Source organism: Callospermophilus lateralis, chromosome 1 (genome assembly GCF_048772815.1).
Source record: "Callospermophilus lateralis isolate mCalLat2 chromosome 1, mCalLat2.hap1, whole genome shotgun sequence".
Lineage (NCBI taxonomy): Eukaryota > Metazoa > Chordata > Mammalia > Rodentia > Sciuridae > Callospermophilus > Callospermophilus lateralis.
In genome coordinates, this window is record NC_135305.1 from 81,616,906 (window position 1) to 81,633,478 (window position 16,573).

The window sequence follows — 16,573 nt, forward strand, 5'->3', positions numbered from 1 at the left end:
TTAGGTTACTTTATTAAATGTATTCACTTATTTTGAGGTTACTTATCTTTCAGTTCCTTTAAACTGTACCTCTTTCTGAGGTCATGCAGTGGATGGTAAACACCATTCAGGAATCCTACCTCCAGGTTTAAAACAGCCCCAAGGATGCAGTTCCAGCCTGGAAGAGGGTCTGCTCTGCTTTCTCAGCTATCCTAGTGAGGAGGTCCCTTTTAGTTTAGAATTCCATTCCAAGTCCAAACTTTCAGCAAATCTTATGCCAACCAGACTACTCACAAAATATAAATAAGCAGTCCAGTACTCTTACATCAGAACAGACTGATCTTTGCCCCTTAAAGCTGCCCTACTTTATTGTAATGCCTAAAATTTATCACTGCAGCCCTATTACTTAACCCATAGTGTTAAGTTTAACAGACATCTATTTCTTTATAGGAAGAAACATTGACTGTTAGGTCTCATTAATGAACTTCAAATTTCAGATAATAGTTATTTCTCCTTATAACTGCTTCTTGGCCACTAGTTGATAATGCAGTGTTATGATAAATCTGATCTATTTTCACACACAGAAGGTCAAAAGTAGCAGTTCTTTTTCTCCTTTTTCATACTAGCCTTTGTTGTTTTCTATTTTTTAGCACAACTGAGAACACATCTATAGTTAAGATAAATGCTACTTGTATTTTGGAAATTAAATAATTTACTAGTAATAAATCAACCTTCTTTGAGTCCCATGAAGTAAGTAGTATTGCTACTATAAAACAAAAGCCAAAGTCTTATTTTTTGGTGCTGGGGATTGAGCCCAGATCCTTATAGAGCATGCTAAGCATGCACTCTACCAGAGTAAGCTAAGCCCCCAGCCCTTTATAGTAAAAGTCAGAAAAATTAGTCTTTATTGTACTTCATCCAACAGTAAGCCAGGGATAGCAACACCTAAAATATGACAGGCCATACCTAAAAAAATTGGCTTTCCTCCTATCAGTCAAAATGGCCTAAGAACTTAGAGGAAAACTAATGAACTTACTGAAAATGGAAAAAGTCACAGCAGTAAAAATTCATCAGTCAAGGACTGGGGATTGTAGCTCAAAGGTAATGTACAAGGCCATAGGTTCGTTCCCCAGAACCCAAAACAAAAAATCCTCATCAGTGTAAATTACCGGCATCAAACCAAAAGTCATTACCAGTTAAAGTGTATGTTTCTTGTTTTCTGAAATAAAAGTAAGTAATTGTATAAGTAACATTGCTTTTAAGACAGAAAGCTTGTTCTGATAAATGTGATCCTAGAGAGAAATAACTTAGTCTGTTCAGAAAGAAAGAGATTTGATGCATAGCTCCTCTACATCTGTACTTAAAATATAAGGTGAATAGTTCTTTGGGCTATGTACCCTCTTTTAAGAAAAAAAAAAATTGCTGACTGGTTCTTGTATTTTCAATAACATTTTTTTAAGTGGTATCTTAGATTCTGTTGTTGAAGAATAAACAGTAGGGTTCAGGAACAAGTGCAATTTTCTGGATGTTATATGTTGAGCTCTTTTAGGGCCCATGATGTGAAACCTTGCTTCAGGAATTTTTTAATCCTTTTTTTTCCAGTTCATTTCTGATATATCTTTTCTTTGAACACAAATGCATGCTATTTTTAACCTCTAGTCTTTGAAGTGATTATTGAAGAGAATATTTTTTTTAATGGAGGGCAAAATGCTTGTTAGCTATCTAAAAATCAAAGCTGAACAAGCTGCTTAAGTTTCTGATGAAAAGGTTTAAAAATAAAAATTAAATGCTATTGCTTTCTAAGTAATTGTATTCTAACTAGTTCCTGTATAAAAGAAACATTACTGCTGTTCTTGTATAAATAAAATTTTCCTGGAGTACAATTAAGTATTGATTTTTCAGTAACTTTCCCATTAATTCTTTACATATTTCCATATGCTATCAAGAACAAAAATTATTGAAATGTTCAATTTGTGAGATTACATACTCCTAGTAAAATATTTTTGTACATATAAAGAAATATTTACTATTGTAGAAATGTAGTGTTTCATGTATAGATAGAAGTGATTTGGAGACAAAATAACAGGACATCAGATTAGCTTTGGAAATTTTTTTTAAGTACTAGTAGTCTGTAAAAAAAGTTCCTAACGTTATTTTTTTTTTTTTATCTAAATAAATTTTTTCCTTCCTCTGTTTTTTAACAAGGAAACCCTAATCCTTGTTTCCTCTATTCTAACCTCAGCAAATGTCTGGCTTTTAAAGACCGCACACTGAAGGAAAGAATTGAAGAATTGGGGAAGATTAAAATATAGGATCATGAAAACAAGTCCTCTCTGCTTAGGTGGCACAAGTGTAAAGGCCATTTCCCAGCTCTCCAGGAAAGAGAGAAACTCTGGGGGGTAAGAAAATAAGCTGACCTGCTTCTCCACATAGCATAGCCCACTGTCTGCAACAAGAAAGGACGTGAACCCCCCAAGGCTGGCAAGAGATGGAGGCACAGCCAAGGGTTCACACAGGAAACCTTTGTCAGAAAGTGCCCTTTGCAACTCTCCCAAGTTGTTTTCTAGCATTCCATCCTCACACGTGAGAAGTTGCTAGTCTAATGTATTTCAGATGTCTCCAGAGAAATTAGGTTTTTGTATTATTCATTCTTCCATCTTAAACTTTGTTTTGTTGTTGTTTGAATTAAGAGGATAATACATACAAAATCCTAACAGGAATAGAAAAAAATTTCCCTTTGCCTCTTGTCCCAACTTCTAAGTCCCTGAAACCAAGGGAGCCAATGCTTTGTTTCTTGTAAACTCTTTAAATGCATATTAATACGTGAATATTTCTTTTTTACACAAACTCATATTATACATTATTTGCAGTTCTTTATTTAACTTCAGAAAACATGGCAAATAAAAAGACACATTTAGTGTCACCAATTTAATATTGCTCTCATTTTGCATAATCCTTTCCATTTTCACCACAATGTACTTTACTTCTTTTCCCCCTACATAGAATAAGCATTTGCATAAGGCATAGTCTCATCTTTTAATGAGTGATGAAAAGGTGTTTGCTTTATATTTTCTTTGTTAATGTTCATTAAACTCTGAGGGGAAGAAGGGGACTATTGTATTTCAGATGTCTCCAGACAAAGTAGTGTACAAAGTTGAGCTTAAAAAAAAGAAATGTGCTGAGCAATATGCTTCCCTAACCACTGCTCTTCTTCATCTTTAGTGGCTCTAGGTTCCAGATATATAACAGCAGATCCTGTTGATAGAACCTCTTGGGGATGCAGTCTAAGCTATTTATGCTAGAAAGAAGTCAAAACAGAATAAAAAGCAAAAAAAAAAATTTAAAAGTTCAAATTTTCCTTGGATAGGAAGTTTGTTCTAGATGTAGAATTAGCATATTCATCAAAACAAGGCAAAGTCAAATAAAATAGATACAGCTAGAACCCCCAGGCAGGGTTTTTTTTTTTTTAATATTAGTGTTGAATTTGTTTTGTTTCATTAGTAAAATTTTGTTTTGCAGAAGAATACTCCAGGAACATTTACAGTTTATTTTTTAATCATCAAATATGTACAGTGCATCCAATACATAGCCAATTTTGTGACAAGAAATTATCTTCCCACAGTAGTCAAAATTTAAAATGAATTTTTGGATTAAAATGTCAGACTATTCTGTGTTCACATGTAACAGAAAGTGGAAAATGTAAGAAAGTGATAGATGGAACCATTATTCTGGGGGAAAAAAAAAAGGTTTGAATGTGCACTAGGTTGGAATCTCAACTCTCCTCAGGTCCTAGAATCTATCTTGGATGTGGGTATCCACCATTTACCAGCATAGGAGAGATTCTAATGGAATGAAACTGTTTAAAGAGTTCTTTGTGTCATTCAGAATGCAGAAAGTCACCACTTAATGTGTTTTTTAATTCATTTCATTGATCAACTTTTAACATGCATTAGACCTAAATCCCAAATTAGTATCTTAACAATTCTGAAACATACTCAGCTTTGCCAATATTGTATGCTTCTGACTGACAAATGGCATTAGTCATGTTCTTTGCCTAAAGTATAGAGTCCATTTAGGGTAATACAGAGAATTAGTGGGAAAACATGAGAATCCTTCAGGACAACAGCTTTCACAGATGACTGTAGTCTCTCCAGGTTAATATTGGTTGAGGCAAATAAGCGTTGCACAATCCCAAACTTCTCTGTATCTTTCAGAGGAGCCAAAATTGGATCTTCAAGATCAGATACTCCACTATCAGACAAAGCATGGAACTGAAATGACATATTTAAACAAACTCAATTTAAAATGTCATAGAAAATCCAGTTTGACAGCAACACGTTTCTAGGTAATTATGGAAAACTTGTGAGATATAACAACATATATTGATCTAGACCAGGACCTGAGACTTGATTTTTAACCAGTTTATTCCTAGATTCCTCTGTCTGAATCCCCAGCCTGAACTCTACTTTCTTTCTAGACCCCATTAACTATAGTAGCTTAGGAAGATCAAATGTATCTTTTTCATATATCAGTATGTAGATTTTATCATTTTTTTCTTTTTATTGAGACCTAATTTGTACATAATTATGGGGTTCATCATGGTAAGTCACTGCATGTATACAGTGTGTAATAATCAAATCAGGATAACAGGCATTTCCATCCCTTTAAATATTAATCATTTTGATATGTTGGGAAATGTGTGCTCTTCTAGTCATTCTGAAGTATATCGTAGATTTTTTTTTTAAACCGGGGATAGAACTCAGGGCATTCAGCCACTGAGCTGCTAAGCACCTGAGCTGTTGGGATTACAGGCATGTGCCACCACACCCAGCTTTTTCATAGATTGTTTTAACCAGCAGTTATCCTACTGTGCCAAAGAAGAACCAGAACTAATTCCTTGACTCAATGTTTGGTTCTCCTGAGTGAACTTTCCCCCACTCCCTCTCCTTGTCTCTAGTGACCTCTAGTCCACTTCATTCTTCAGTGTACTGTGATAACATGTATTTGTCTTTCTGTGTCTGGTTTACTTCACTTAAAATGATTTTCAGTTCCAGCCACATTGCTGCAAAAGATAGGATTTCATTCTGTTTTATGACTGGATAATATTCCATTACATATGTAGACCACATTTTCCTTTCACCTACCCAAGAGCATCTTAATTGTGCCCACATTTTAATGGTTGTGAAAACAGTTGCAATAAACATGTGGATATAAGTATCTTTTTGGTATGATAATTTTAAACTCCTTTGGGCATGTACCAAATAGTGGAATTTTTTAATCGTGGTAGTTCTGTTTTTAGATTTTTAAGGAAATTGCCACACTTTTTCATAATGGCTACACTATACCTTCCCACCGACTGTATATAAGAGTTTCCCTTTTCTCCACATCCTTGCCAGCACTTTCTTATGTTTTGTCATTTTGATGATAGCCATTTTAACTGGGGTGAAATTATATGTCATTGTGATTATGATTTGCATTTCTCTGATGATTAGGGAGATTGAATCATTCTTTATATACTAGTTAGCTTCTTTTTAGAAGTGTCTGCTTAGTTATTCTGCCCATTTTTTAATTGGATTTTTATAGTATTCAACTTTTTTAGTTTCTTACATATTGTGGATATCAATGCTTTGTCAGATGTATAATTTGCAAAAATAGCATTTGTATATTTGAATAGATTTTCTCCCATTCTTTCTGTTATTTCCTTTGCTGTGTAGAAGTTTGATATAATCCCATTTGTCTAATTTTACTTTTATTACCTATGCCTTTGAGGTTCTATCTAAAAAATCATCATCAACACCAATTCTTGAAGTATTTTCTTGCAGTGATTTCATAGTTTTAACATTTAAGCCTTTGATCCAGTTTGAGTTGCCTTTAATATACAATGAGATGAAAGGATTTGGTTGCATTTGTCGGCATATGCATAACCAATTTGGCCAACAACATTTATAGGAGACTCTTTTCTCTATGTTCTTGGTGCCTTTGTCAAAAATCAGTTAACTGTATGGAGGTAGATTAAGTTGTGTTCTGTTCCATTAATCAGTGTCTTGTTTTCATGCTAGTACCATGCTCTTTTAGTTACTGTAGCTTTGTAGTGTGTTTTGAAGTCAGCTATTGTGATGTCTCTAACATTTTTCCCCTCCTTAGGCTTATGTCAGCCATTATGGGTGTTTTGTGGCTCCCAATGAATTTTAGGATTGTTTTTTCTATCTCTGTGAAGAAAGTAATTGGCATTTTTATGGGAATGGCATTCAATCTATAAATTACTTTGGGTTGTATGATCATTTTAGCAATATTGATTCATCCAATTCATAAACACCAACACCTTTCCATTTTTGTGTGCCTCCATAACTTCTGTATATTTCTATTAGACCTTTGCTCTATAGTATGGTTTAACTCAGATGTTTCTTTGTTGATTTTGTCTGAATGATCTGTTCATTGAAGAAGTGGGGCATTGAAGTTCCAATTATTATTGTATTATATTTTCTCCCTTTAGATCTAGTAATATTTGTGTATTTGGATGGTCCCCTATTGAATGCATATATGTTTATTATTGATATAGCTTATTGCTAAGTTGAAATTTATAACAATATATAATGATCTTCTGGCCTTTTTTATACTTTATTTTGATTTGATGTTTGCTTTATCTGATATGAATATACCCACTCCTGCTCACTTTTGGTTTCCAAATTTTCACTTTTAATCTATGTCTTTACCAGTGAAGTGAGTTTCTTGTAAGAAGCACGTAGTTGGGTAGCAGCAGCTTCTTCATCAATCCATTCAAGTAGTCTGTCTTTTGGTAAATTTGGTAAATTCAGTTTACTTACTTTCCAGGTTATTAGAGATAACTTCTTCCAGTCATTTTGTTGTTTTCTACCTGCTTTGTATATTTTTTGTTCTTTTCTACTTCTCATTGTTTTTGTGACTTAGTAGTTTTGTGTCATGCAAAATTCTTTTTTCTTTCATGTATCTACTCCTCTAGTGACTTTTTATATTTCTATGTGATTTCATGATGGTAGTACTCTTTCGTTTTTAATGTAGGGTTGATCTTGTGGTGAATTCCCTCAGTTTCTGCTTATCAGGAAAAGACTTTTTTCTTCTTTTGTTCGAAGGATAATTTAATGGGCCCAGTTTATTGATTGACAGGGTTTATTTTCTTTCAGTGTTTTGAATATATCATCTCATTCTCTTCTGACCTTTAAGGTTTTGCTGGGAAATCTGTAAGTCAAATGGGCATTCCCTTGTATCCTTGTATGTGACTTAATCTTAAAAATAGCAAGAGAAAAGCTATTTGTGACATTATGTACTTTTGACATTATGACTATAATTTCTAGTTGGGGTTGTTTGAGCTTCTTACATCTGTATATCCATATCGCTAAAGATTTGGAAAGTTTTTGGTTTTTCTTCACAAAAATTGTTTTTTCAGCACCTTTTGCCTTTCCTCACCTTCTGGAATTACTATAATGCCAATATTTGTTCACCCAATGATGTCCCATAAATCTCATAGGCTTTCTTTAATTTTATTGTTGTTGTTGTCTCACTGAGTTAATTCAAAAGACCCCTCCTCAGATTCAGAAATTCTTTCTTGTGCTTATTCTGTTCTGTTGTGGAAACTCTCTAAACTATTTTTCATCTCATTCTTAAAATTTTTTGCTCCAGAATTTCTGATTGGTTCTTTTTATTATTTTTATCTCTTGGGTGATTACGTCATTCATATCATGAATATTTTCCAATTCTTTGTACTTTTTATCTGTATTCTCTTGCATCTCACTGAGTTTCCTTTGGATCCTTATTTTAAATTTCTTTCTCAGGCATGCCATAGATTTCCTTTAAGTTGAGATCTGTTTCTAGAGAATCATTGTTCTTTTTAAGTGGTGGCATATTTCATTTCATGTTTCTTGTGTCCTTATGTTGTATCTGCACATCTGGTGCATTGTTCACCTCTTCCAATTTTATGAAGTAGCTTAAATAGGAAAATATTTTTGCATTTAGATGGGGTATAGGATTTAGTTGGATAGGTGCTTTGTGTTTGGTTACAGGGTAACTCATAAGCATCTGTGTGCTTTATGTCAGCAGTGTCTATGAAGGCATCAATCATACAGACTAAAGCAGTTCTTTGCAGTATACACAAGCCTCCACAGGTGTGTGTTTTCAGGCTCCACAGTCAAGATCTGATGGAGCTGGGGTTTGTGGTGGCTGGTTGCAGTTTCCACAGTCTTGGTGGTGTAAGATGTGGGCAAAACTCCTCCAAGGTCCCTCAGAGCCAGCATAGATTATGCCAAGTGGTTTGGCACCAGTGGCCGCAGATCCCAGACAGAAGATTAACAGGACACCATCCACAGAACTCTCCAGATGAAATATGGGTGATGCCTGGTCACAGGGCACCAGCAACACTGGTGATGCTGGGGCCTTTGGCAGTGGTAATCATGGGCTCAAGCAAGATCTTGGAATATAGAGGGAACTTTCTTGATGCCCTATAGGCAATTACATCTGGTGCTGGGACTTGTCACCACTGTTACCCACTTTTCCTGAAGCTATGGTTTTGTGGCTTTTGGCAGCTCTGGTCCAAAGTCCACAGGCAATATAGGAAATGTTCCCTCCATTGTTACTTATCTATAGAGAGCATGTACAGATCACATTTGCACTTGTAGGACTGGTATCAGTGTTCCTGGAGATGTAGCACATTGGAGAGATCTAGGTCCCATAGATTGAGCACAATTGGTGCTGAGGCTTTGATATCTGCATTCCTGGATGCAGACATGGATGGGAATGTCCCTACATCACATAGGGCAAGTGCTGGTGGGGCCAAGGCTTACGGCATTGGTAGTCCTAGAGAACATGAAAGGGGCCTTCCTCCAGTTCTCGGATAATATTGAGTGGTTTTGAGGCTTTTTGCACCAGCAATTATAGTACCAAGGCCTTGGGCTGGGAAGAGCATCTCTAGTTCTCACAGGATGGGTTTGGAGCTCCTGGTAACTGGGTTCCTCAGTGGGTACTTTCCCATCACCTGATGGACAGGTACAGGTGAAGCCTGGAGTTTATAACAGGGGCTACCTTCCCAAGGCTGTGAGCTGATGAGGAAACCTTCCACAGACAAACATAGAGCTTATGGCCATGGCACCTGCTTGTTCTAAAGCTGCAGCATGCTAATGGGGATTTTTTTTGCCCATGGAAGTACTACTAGACTAGGCAACTGCTGACTCTTATGCCAAGATGGCATGTAACAGTGGTCACTGTAGAGTTCTAGTGGACTGGGGAGGCTCTTTGGAGCAGAGCAATCACTTTTAGACCACCCAATTCCCTAAACTATATTTAAATCTTGTAAGTACTGTGAAGTTCTTCTACACTTGCCCACTTACCCTTTCCCAGTTGTGTTCCTGGACCCTGTCCAGGAACCAGGGTTGAAGTTATGAATTGCTTTGCTCTTTTTTTCTCAAGGCTGTCTTTCTGACTCTATGCTTTTTAGGGTTCCTGTCACTTCATTGCTAATTTCCAGAGTTCTCCCTCACTTACTCTTCTGGAAATATATTTCTTCCTTTGCTGCCCTGACTCTTCTCTGTGGCAGTTGCATGCAGAGTACCATTGTTTATCTTCTGATTTTCGGGGGGGGGGGGGTTGTTTGTTTTGTTTTAAATGAAAATGTCAATTTCTTATGTATTTGCAGGCGTTCTCAGAGGTAGGTACCATCATTTGTTCAACTATGCTTCTTGCCTCAAGAAACATTGCCCCGCTATTCTTAAACTGGTAAGACTTTCTCTCCAAATTTTCACATCACCCTTCCCTTTGCATCCCTCTATTGTCAGCTGCAAAGCCACCTCCAAGGCCTCTTTCCTAGTCCCCCTCCTTAGACCCACCACACATTCCCACCACTATTAAGTTACTCCATTGTCTCCCCAAATTTACTACATGAAACAGCTCCTTGATAGGAACTGTTTGCCCTTTCCTCTTTCTAAACTCTAAGCTGCCTGTGAAAGCAGAGATCATTTACGCTGCCTAGAACACCAACACAGAATATTGAAGTAATGTAAGTTCTTCAGAGGCTACTTTGGAAATCGCTCTAATTCTCAAAACATTTGAAATATTTAACTTGCTCTTAGGGTCTTGATCTATGCCACTCTTAGGGTCTTGATCTATGCCTGTAATGCTTTTTTTTTTTTAAAGAGGATAAATTTTTTTTGTAATGAAGCAGGTCTATAAAGTATGCATAAATTTTTAACTGTTTCTGAAGGAAATCCAAAAGAAATTCCAGAAATGTTCAGAGCAACATTTTTAGTAATGAAAAGTAATATGCAGCTTATCCAGGTAACTGAATGACATGCATTGAAAGGTACAAACACTTGTTGTGTTGATCATCAAAATCAGCCTCATGAATCTACCTTTGTAAATTCACCAAACAGAGCTTGCAGCACAGTGTAACCACTGGTTAATAAAACTGTTTGGCCCAGATGGTAAACTATGGATTGAACTTTGGAGAGGGGATTAGTCCTGTTCTTTTAAGCATGAGCACCACATCTCAGTAATTTCAGCATGAGCTACACTGTGCTTGCCAGGGACTGCTGAGCAGCATTCAGCTGCCTTCTCTAACCACCTGCCAACCCCTTTTACCCATAGGCACTTTGGGGAATAAAAAACACTATAACTGACCAAAGGGGCAAAGATAACATTCTCTACTGATTCTAACTTTTGGCAAATGTGTTAATGTACCTGATAATGTTCTCCCCAAACCCATAAGACAGAAAAAAGGCAGATGCAGGTAGACTTTGTACCCTATTCTTTAAAAAAAAAAAAAATATATATATATATACACACACACACACACACACACACACACACACACACATTTTACATTTATGTGGTGCTAAGGATCAAACCTAGTGCCTCATGCATGCTAGGCAAGCACTCTACCATTGAGCCACAACGTCAGCCCATGTACCCTATTCTTAATCCCTTTAAGATACTCCTTCAGAAGGCAGAGGCCTAGCTATAGAGAGATTGTGTGAAGACATAGGAAGGTCTCTTTCAAAAAAATGACTTTTTGTGTATGTCTTTGTTGAGCAACCTTCAAAGGGCAAACAGTGTTAAACAGAATGCCATTCATTGTGCAACTCTTAAGTGTGTTCTACCAGCCTCTCCTAGTTACATGGGGGCAACACAAAGATAAAAATCTGGAACTAATGCACAAGGAAGGGGACTATGAAGTATGAGTTTGTTGGGGGAAGAATTAGTCACAGGATTTTCTTTTGTATATACTTCCTGAATGTAATTAATTAGTCTAAATTCTTGGGGAAAGCTAACTTGGTAAGTGCAGAGCTCATAGTTGCTGCAAAAGAACACCGCTGCTATTTTGGTAATCATTACATACAATTAAAATGATGACAGTTTCTATGACCAAACGACATACCAGTTTAAGAAATGGCAGGGGCAATGTTTTCCCATGAGATGGGCATGTACATTATATATATAATTGAGTTTACTGACAGTACCTGTATAAACTAGCCTGAGAGCTATATGTGTTTATCAGTTGCTAGGAGTCTACCCCAACTTTAGTTCCCTATTCCCATCCATTCTAAGATCCAATCTGGGAAGTTCCTTACCAAGTAGCACAGTGCAGGAATAATCTTCAGGTTCCAGCAAGTGCCCAGCAGAGATACAGCATTATCTGGCATTTCTAAAGGGGGAAGAAAAAAAAAGTCACTGTCAAAAATTCATTCATGGAAACAGCCAGTCCCTGAGTGGTACTGGTGTACTTTCCCACCAGCCAGGCAGGGGTGACTGATACTCTGTCATTGTTGATTGAATGGATGGTTCTAAATGGACAACTTCCCCCACATTCTCATGGAATCTCTTGCTCCAAACCAAGAAGATGAAGATGGAACACACATACAGCGTAGTAGAAAGATCACAGCAGCTGAGCCCCTGTCATAGCCATATCATCTGACCATGTTTCCTTTAATTTCCAGGTGGTGCCTGAGCACCATGTAATCATTATCTTCACCCCTTATTCTTGGAAACATTTTTGTACCATATTACTCAGAATAATATGGATTAGATGCCAGGGCACAGAATGAGAGAACAGCACCTGCATTATAGAGCTTTCTGCTGCCACTCAACTATGATGTCCTGTACTAGATATGTTCTCCTTCCTCCACACCTGGGGGTGCCTAAAATGTAATATAAGCTCCTCCAGTGTGTCTTGAACTTGAGTGAATTATGTTGACTGCTCTTTCATGTACCAATTCAGTTTTACAAATGAGGTCTGAAGAGTCCAGAGCATGTGACTTGCTTATGGTCACAAGTATGGAGGAAGCTTTCCAGGAGAAAGGTCAGATTGTGGGACTGAAGTACTGATAAGGGTACTAAAAAGCAAAAATAGGTTTTAGAACTCAAAGAGGAGCTCATTTTCTGCTCCAGCAGCATCCCTATTCTTAGAAGACTGTGTTGTCTAGAAAAGAAGGTCAACTCAGAAGGACCCGGGATTTGCAAAAGAGCTTTAAACTAGCCTGCCCTCTGCTGTGACAGGCCAGGAAGTGAGATCCCAGTCCAGAGAGATGGAAAAGGGCAGCAGGGAAGCACTGGTTTAGAAACTTGCTGCACTGAAAGATTTCACTGTCTCTGAGCTTCCAGCTCAAAAACAGCAAGTATCTCATGCTGCAGAGAAGGTCTAGGATCAGGAAAAAAAAGGGGAACTGGTACATTCTCCCTGTCAGCCATGTGCTACATATTTGACATCACTATAAATACACCTGCTACATATTTGGCAGCCTATAAATAGATGTTTCAAGAAGTAACAGGGTAAGTGATGAAAAGGCCTCTCACAAGCTGAAGAACTCTGGCCTGTGGATCAGGTCCTGATAGAATGTCTATAATCAAAGATTCTAAGACAATAGTGTTAATATTGAACTAAAGTCTCTAGTGGAGATCCACAGGGCTCTCTGTCTTGTCCTGTCTTAGTCAACCAATTAAAACTTTTATCCATACTCTCAATAAGACATACAGCATACATTCATCGGCATATAGAGCTGGGAGACATCCTATCTGATAATTGCTTTTGTAAACTTAAGATTCCTGGGCCTCCATTTTTGTGCAGTGCTGGGGAGGAACCCTGAATGCATCAGTGCTCTAACACCAAAATCAGCAGTGCTGGTTAGTCCTGTCTTGCCAAAGAGGGAACTGAAAACCCAGCTTCTTCACAAAGGGTGACCGCAGGCTCCTGGTCTGGTGAGATTTGATGGCAGAGGCAAAGAGGTGGGGCAGGCAGGGACGACTACTCCCAACAAGCCCTGCCCCTAGCCTGGTGCACAGGGACACAGAATTTCTGCAACCTGGAACTGTCATGAAGCAGCAATTAAGTTTGCCAAGGGAAAAGGGAGGAACAGGTGCCAAATGAAAGTGTCTGCACCACAGCACTCCCACTCTGGTTCCTGTCACAGGTGGTATTATGGAAGATGATTTCCAGAGTCCGAGGAAAGCCCTGGCTCAGGGAGGGAAGAGAAGCCTTCCAAAAGTGGAAGAGGCTCCAGGTGGACAGAAAGGCCAGCCTCATGCTGGCCAAGCCTCTCTACCCACCTTCCACTTCTTATCCTCCCTGTACTGGAGAAGAGGGATCTGTCTGTACCAAACCTTCCAGTCACCATTCCATGTGCCCTGAAGCATGTACAGTAAGCAACACAGTTTCAAAGCAACCATTTCAAAGCAGCCATTTCTCTTACTCTTTTTTTTGTCCATTTCCATACCTGCCAGTGCACTGACCAAGAAGTAGGCTGTGGCAAAGAGCTTCTGATTGCTGACCTTATCCTCAGGGCCAGGACACTCGCCCTGTATCCTGCACCCCACTAGCCGCAGGAAGGCTGTGAGGTCCTGCTGCTGAGGGGGCTTCAGCTCCGCCATTGCCTGTGCAGCCTGCAGGGAGCAGACACCACCAGCCAGGTCGTCACACTGCAGGGCAAGGGTAGAAGAAAAGAGGATGCTGTGAAGCCATGGCCGAGCGAGGGTGCCCTCACAGGGGTTTACGCACATGCTGCATGCCCTCTACCTTCTCCCCAGTAAAGCAAGGTGCTGAGCCCTTTCCACGTTTTGAAGTTACTCATCCATAGTGTTATTCCTCAAAGAGGGAGTAAGCTGAACCTTACCCATTTACTATCCTTTTACAGGAGACATGTGAGAACTATTGGGTAGAAACTTCTAGATCAGGACAGGATTTGTTGATTCAGAGCAGAGACCAAAAACAAGTCATTACAAACAAAACAGATAAGAGGAACATAAGAGCACCATTCCCTCTGGTAATTCAAACTCTAAAAAAATGTAGCCCTCTCAGCCTGGTATGTTTCCAGCCAGCCCCAGAAGCTGGCAGGGGTAGGGTGGCCCTGTAAGGCAAGCCAGTTCTGACCACCCATCTCATTCTCCACCCTCAGCCTCCAAGTCCAGACTCAGTTATGCAGGAGCTGCCCCTACACAGGCTGGCTTCTCCAGCATCTGACAGGCAGCTGATCCTCTGTCCACAGGGGGCCAGCCTGACATTTTCCTCTTGAAAGAAGCTATTTTAAGAAGTAAAAAGCAACAGGCTTTTAAAAACATTTGTGTTCTCCCCAGGGCTAAGCTCTGCACCCTCTAGAATGCAAAGGTGTGCCTGCGGGGAGGTTGAGCAATTTCATTGGTAACTAAACTCTTTCAGCACAATCTAATTTCAAGAAGGAAAAATACCATGAATGCTTTGCTGGAACCATAAAGCATTCAGTCAGTTAATTCCAACTCCCTGCAGAAAGAGAAAAAAAAAGACAAAAAAATAAAAATGACACTACATAAAAAGATTTCTAAAGCCACAGCTGTGTGTGTGTGTGTGTGTGTGTGTGTGTGTGTGTTGTGCTGGGGAATCAAGTCCGGGGCACACGTGCCAGGAAAACACTCCACCACTGAACCACATCCCCCGCCTAGCTTCAACCTTTTTAAGTGCAAAAGGTCTAGGCATTTGGAGGGTGGACAGCTGATGGTGAAGGTGTTCATTCACAAACTGAAACAATGTGGCCACCAACCAAAAAATGCTAGGAGCCACCAGAAGCTATAGGAAACAAGGAAGGATTCTCCCCTGGACCTTCCAGGGGGCCCTCCCAACCCCTTGATTTCTGATTTGTGGCCTCCAGACTGTAAAAGAATAAATTTCTGGGTTTTTTAAGCCCCAAATTTGGTCAGTTGTCATGGCAGCCCTAAAAAAATCATACATCCCTCTCTGCCTGGTATCAGCTGCCTGTCTGCCTTTAAAATATTCAAGACTTATTAATAAAACTAAGAAAGCAAATAGATAAGGTTTAGGAGGCTGAAAAGGAGGTGGGGAAACGTACCACAATTTCATTCTATCTCAAGATAGAATGCCTAACAAGTCTAGCCCATGCACATTTCCAGAACAGACAGATAAAACCCTGCCTTGAGATGTCCAGTCTCACCACTTGCTCCAGGACCATGAGGAGTTCCTCATCAAACAAGACCACCAGGAGGAGGTTGTGCAAAGCTTTCTGTTGCTGCTCTGGCAGTTCTACAAAGGGGCGGAAGTTCCTCTCCAGGAGCAGAGACGCTGTGAAAACAGAGCAGACCCAGGATCAGACTGCTGTGCACAGCTCCACACAGCATGGTGAGGCCTGCTGCTTACTGCTAATTGGTACCCATTCTTCTATAGCCATTTCCAGCTGCAGTCAGTCATGGAACTCAGAAATAAAGAACATTTTGAGTTAAACACCACTCCATGTCTTTCAATCACTAAGCAAACTCTTAACAGGAAGGGAGAGAGGGAAAGAAAAGAAAGAAAGGAGGCCCAGTTTTGTATTTCAGGCATCAGCTTAAGTCTTATCAATTATTTTCTGGAAGTCACTTAGACTTCCCGTTAGCATGATTTCTGTAGCACCAATTCTCAAGGCTGAAATACTAAACATAAGTCAGTGCTTTTACAATACTTCAGAGCCATACAATTTCTAAAATACATTCTTTTTATGTCCTTTCTTTACATTGCATATTTTGTATCCTTTCATATTTAATGCATGATTTTCAAAGAGGCTGGCACCCTATGTTCACAGCAAACAGCTATGCCATGGTCTCCCTCCTTTCCTCCTCCCTGTGTGTTGAAGATGAGTTCCTCACATCCTCTGCAGGATGCTTGGGAGCCCTTCCCCTTATAATCCTCTTTAAGGTTGTCAAAAGCTTCTAGTAAATTAAGCCCAACAGAGATTTTTAAGGAAAAAAAAAGATTTCATAAAACAATGAATGCATTCATGCATAGGGCTGATACTAATACATAAATGCAACACCTCTGTTGATAATTCCAGCAAAAAATGGTAGCAGCTCCACAGACACAGAACTAGTAACTGATATTCAAAAACCTTCCTGTGAACACAACTAGGCCTTTGCCAGCCCCAGCCTGAAGAGAAACACTGACTGTCCTCATTAGGATCTGAGACACAAAGACCAGGCTGGCCCCTACCCCACTCCTGCCCAACATGCACCGCTGCCCACTGCCCCCCAGCTGACTAGAATGGCCAACTCAAAGGTGGGCTTGGGGAAAAGGAAGCAGGAAAAGCCCAGCCCTGGACTGCCTTTCACTTCCCTGCAGTGC

The 16,573-nt window shown here is 39.2% G+C and overlaps 1 protein-coding gene across 2 annotated transcripts in view; it reads right to left on the minus strand.

Annotated features, from left to right (window-relative positions):
- The window catches only part of Gsdme (gasdermin E), a 98,528-nt gene that overhangs the window by 23,643 nt on the left and 58,312 nt on the right, over positions 1-16,573 (minus strand). The window contains exons 7-10 of one of the 2 annotated variants that reach the window (XM_076835400.1): positions 15,414-15,541; positions 13,710-13,911; positions 11,571-11,644; positions 3,646-4,250 (exon numbers count right to left, since the gene is read on the minus strand). In XM_076835400.1, coding sequence (XP_076691515.1) covers positions 4,017-4,250; positions 11,571-11,644; positions 13,710-13,911; positions 15,414-15,541 — 638 coding nt within the window. In that variant the 3' untranslated portion in view covers positions 3,646-4,016. Of the gene's footprint in view, positions 1-3,645; positions 4,251-11,570; positions 11,645-13,709; positions 13,912-15,413; positions 15,542-16,573 lie in introns of those variants that run through there. The other variant, XM_076835409.1, reaches the window with a different exon arrangement.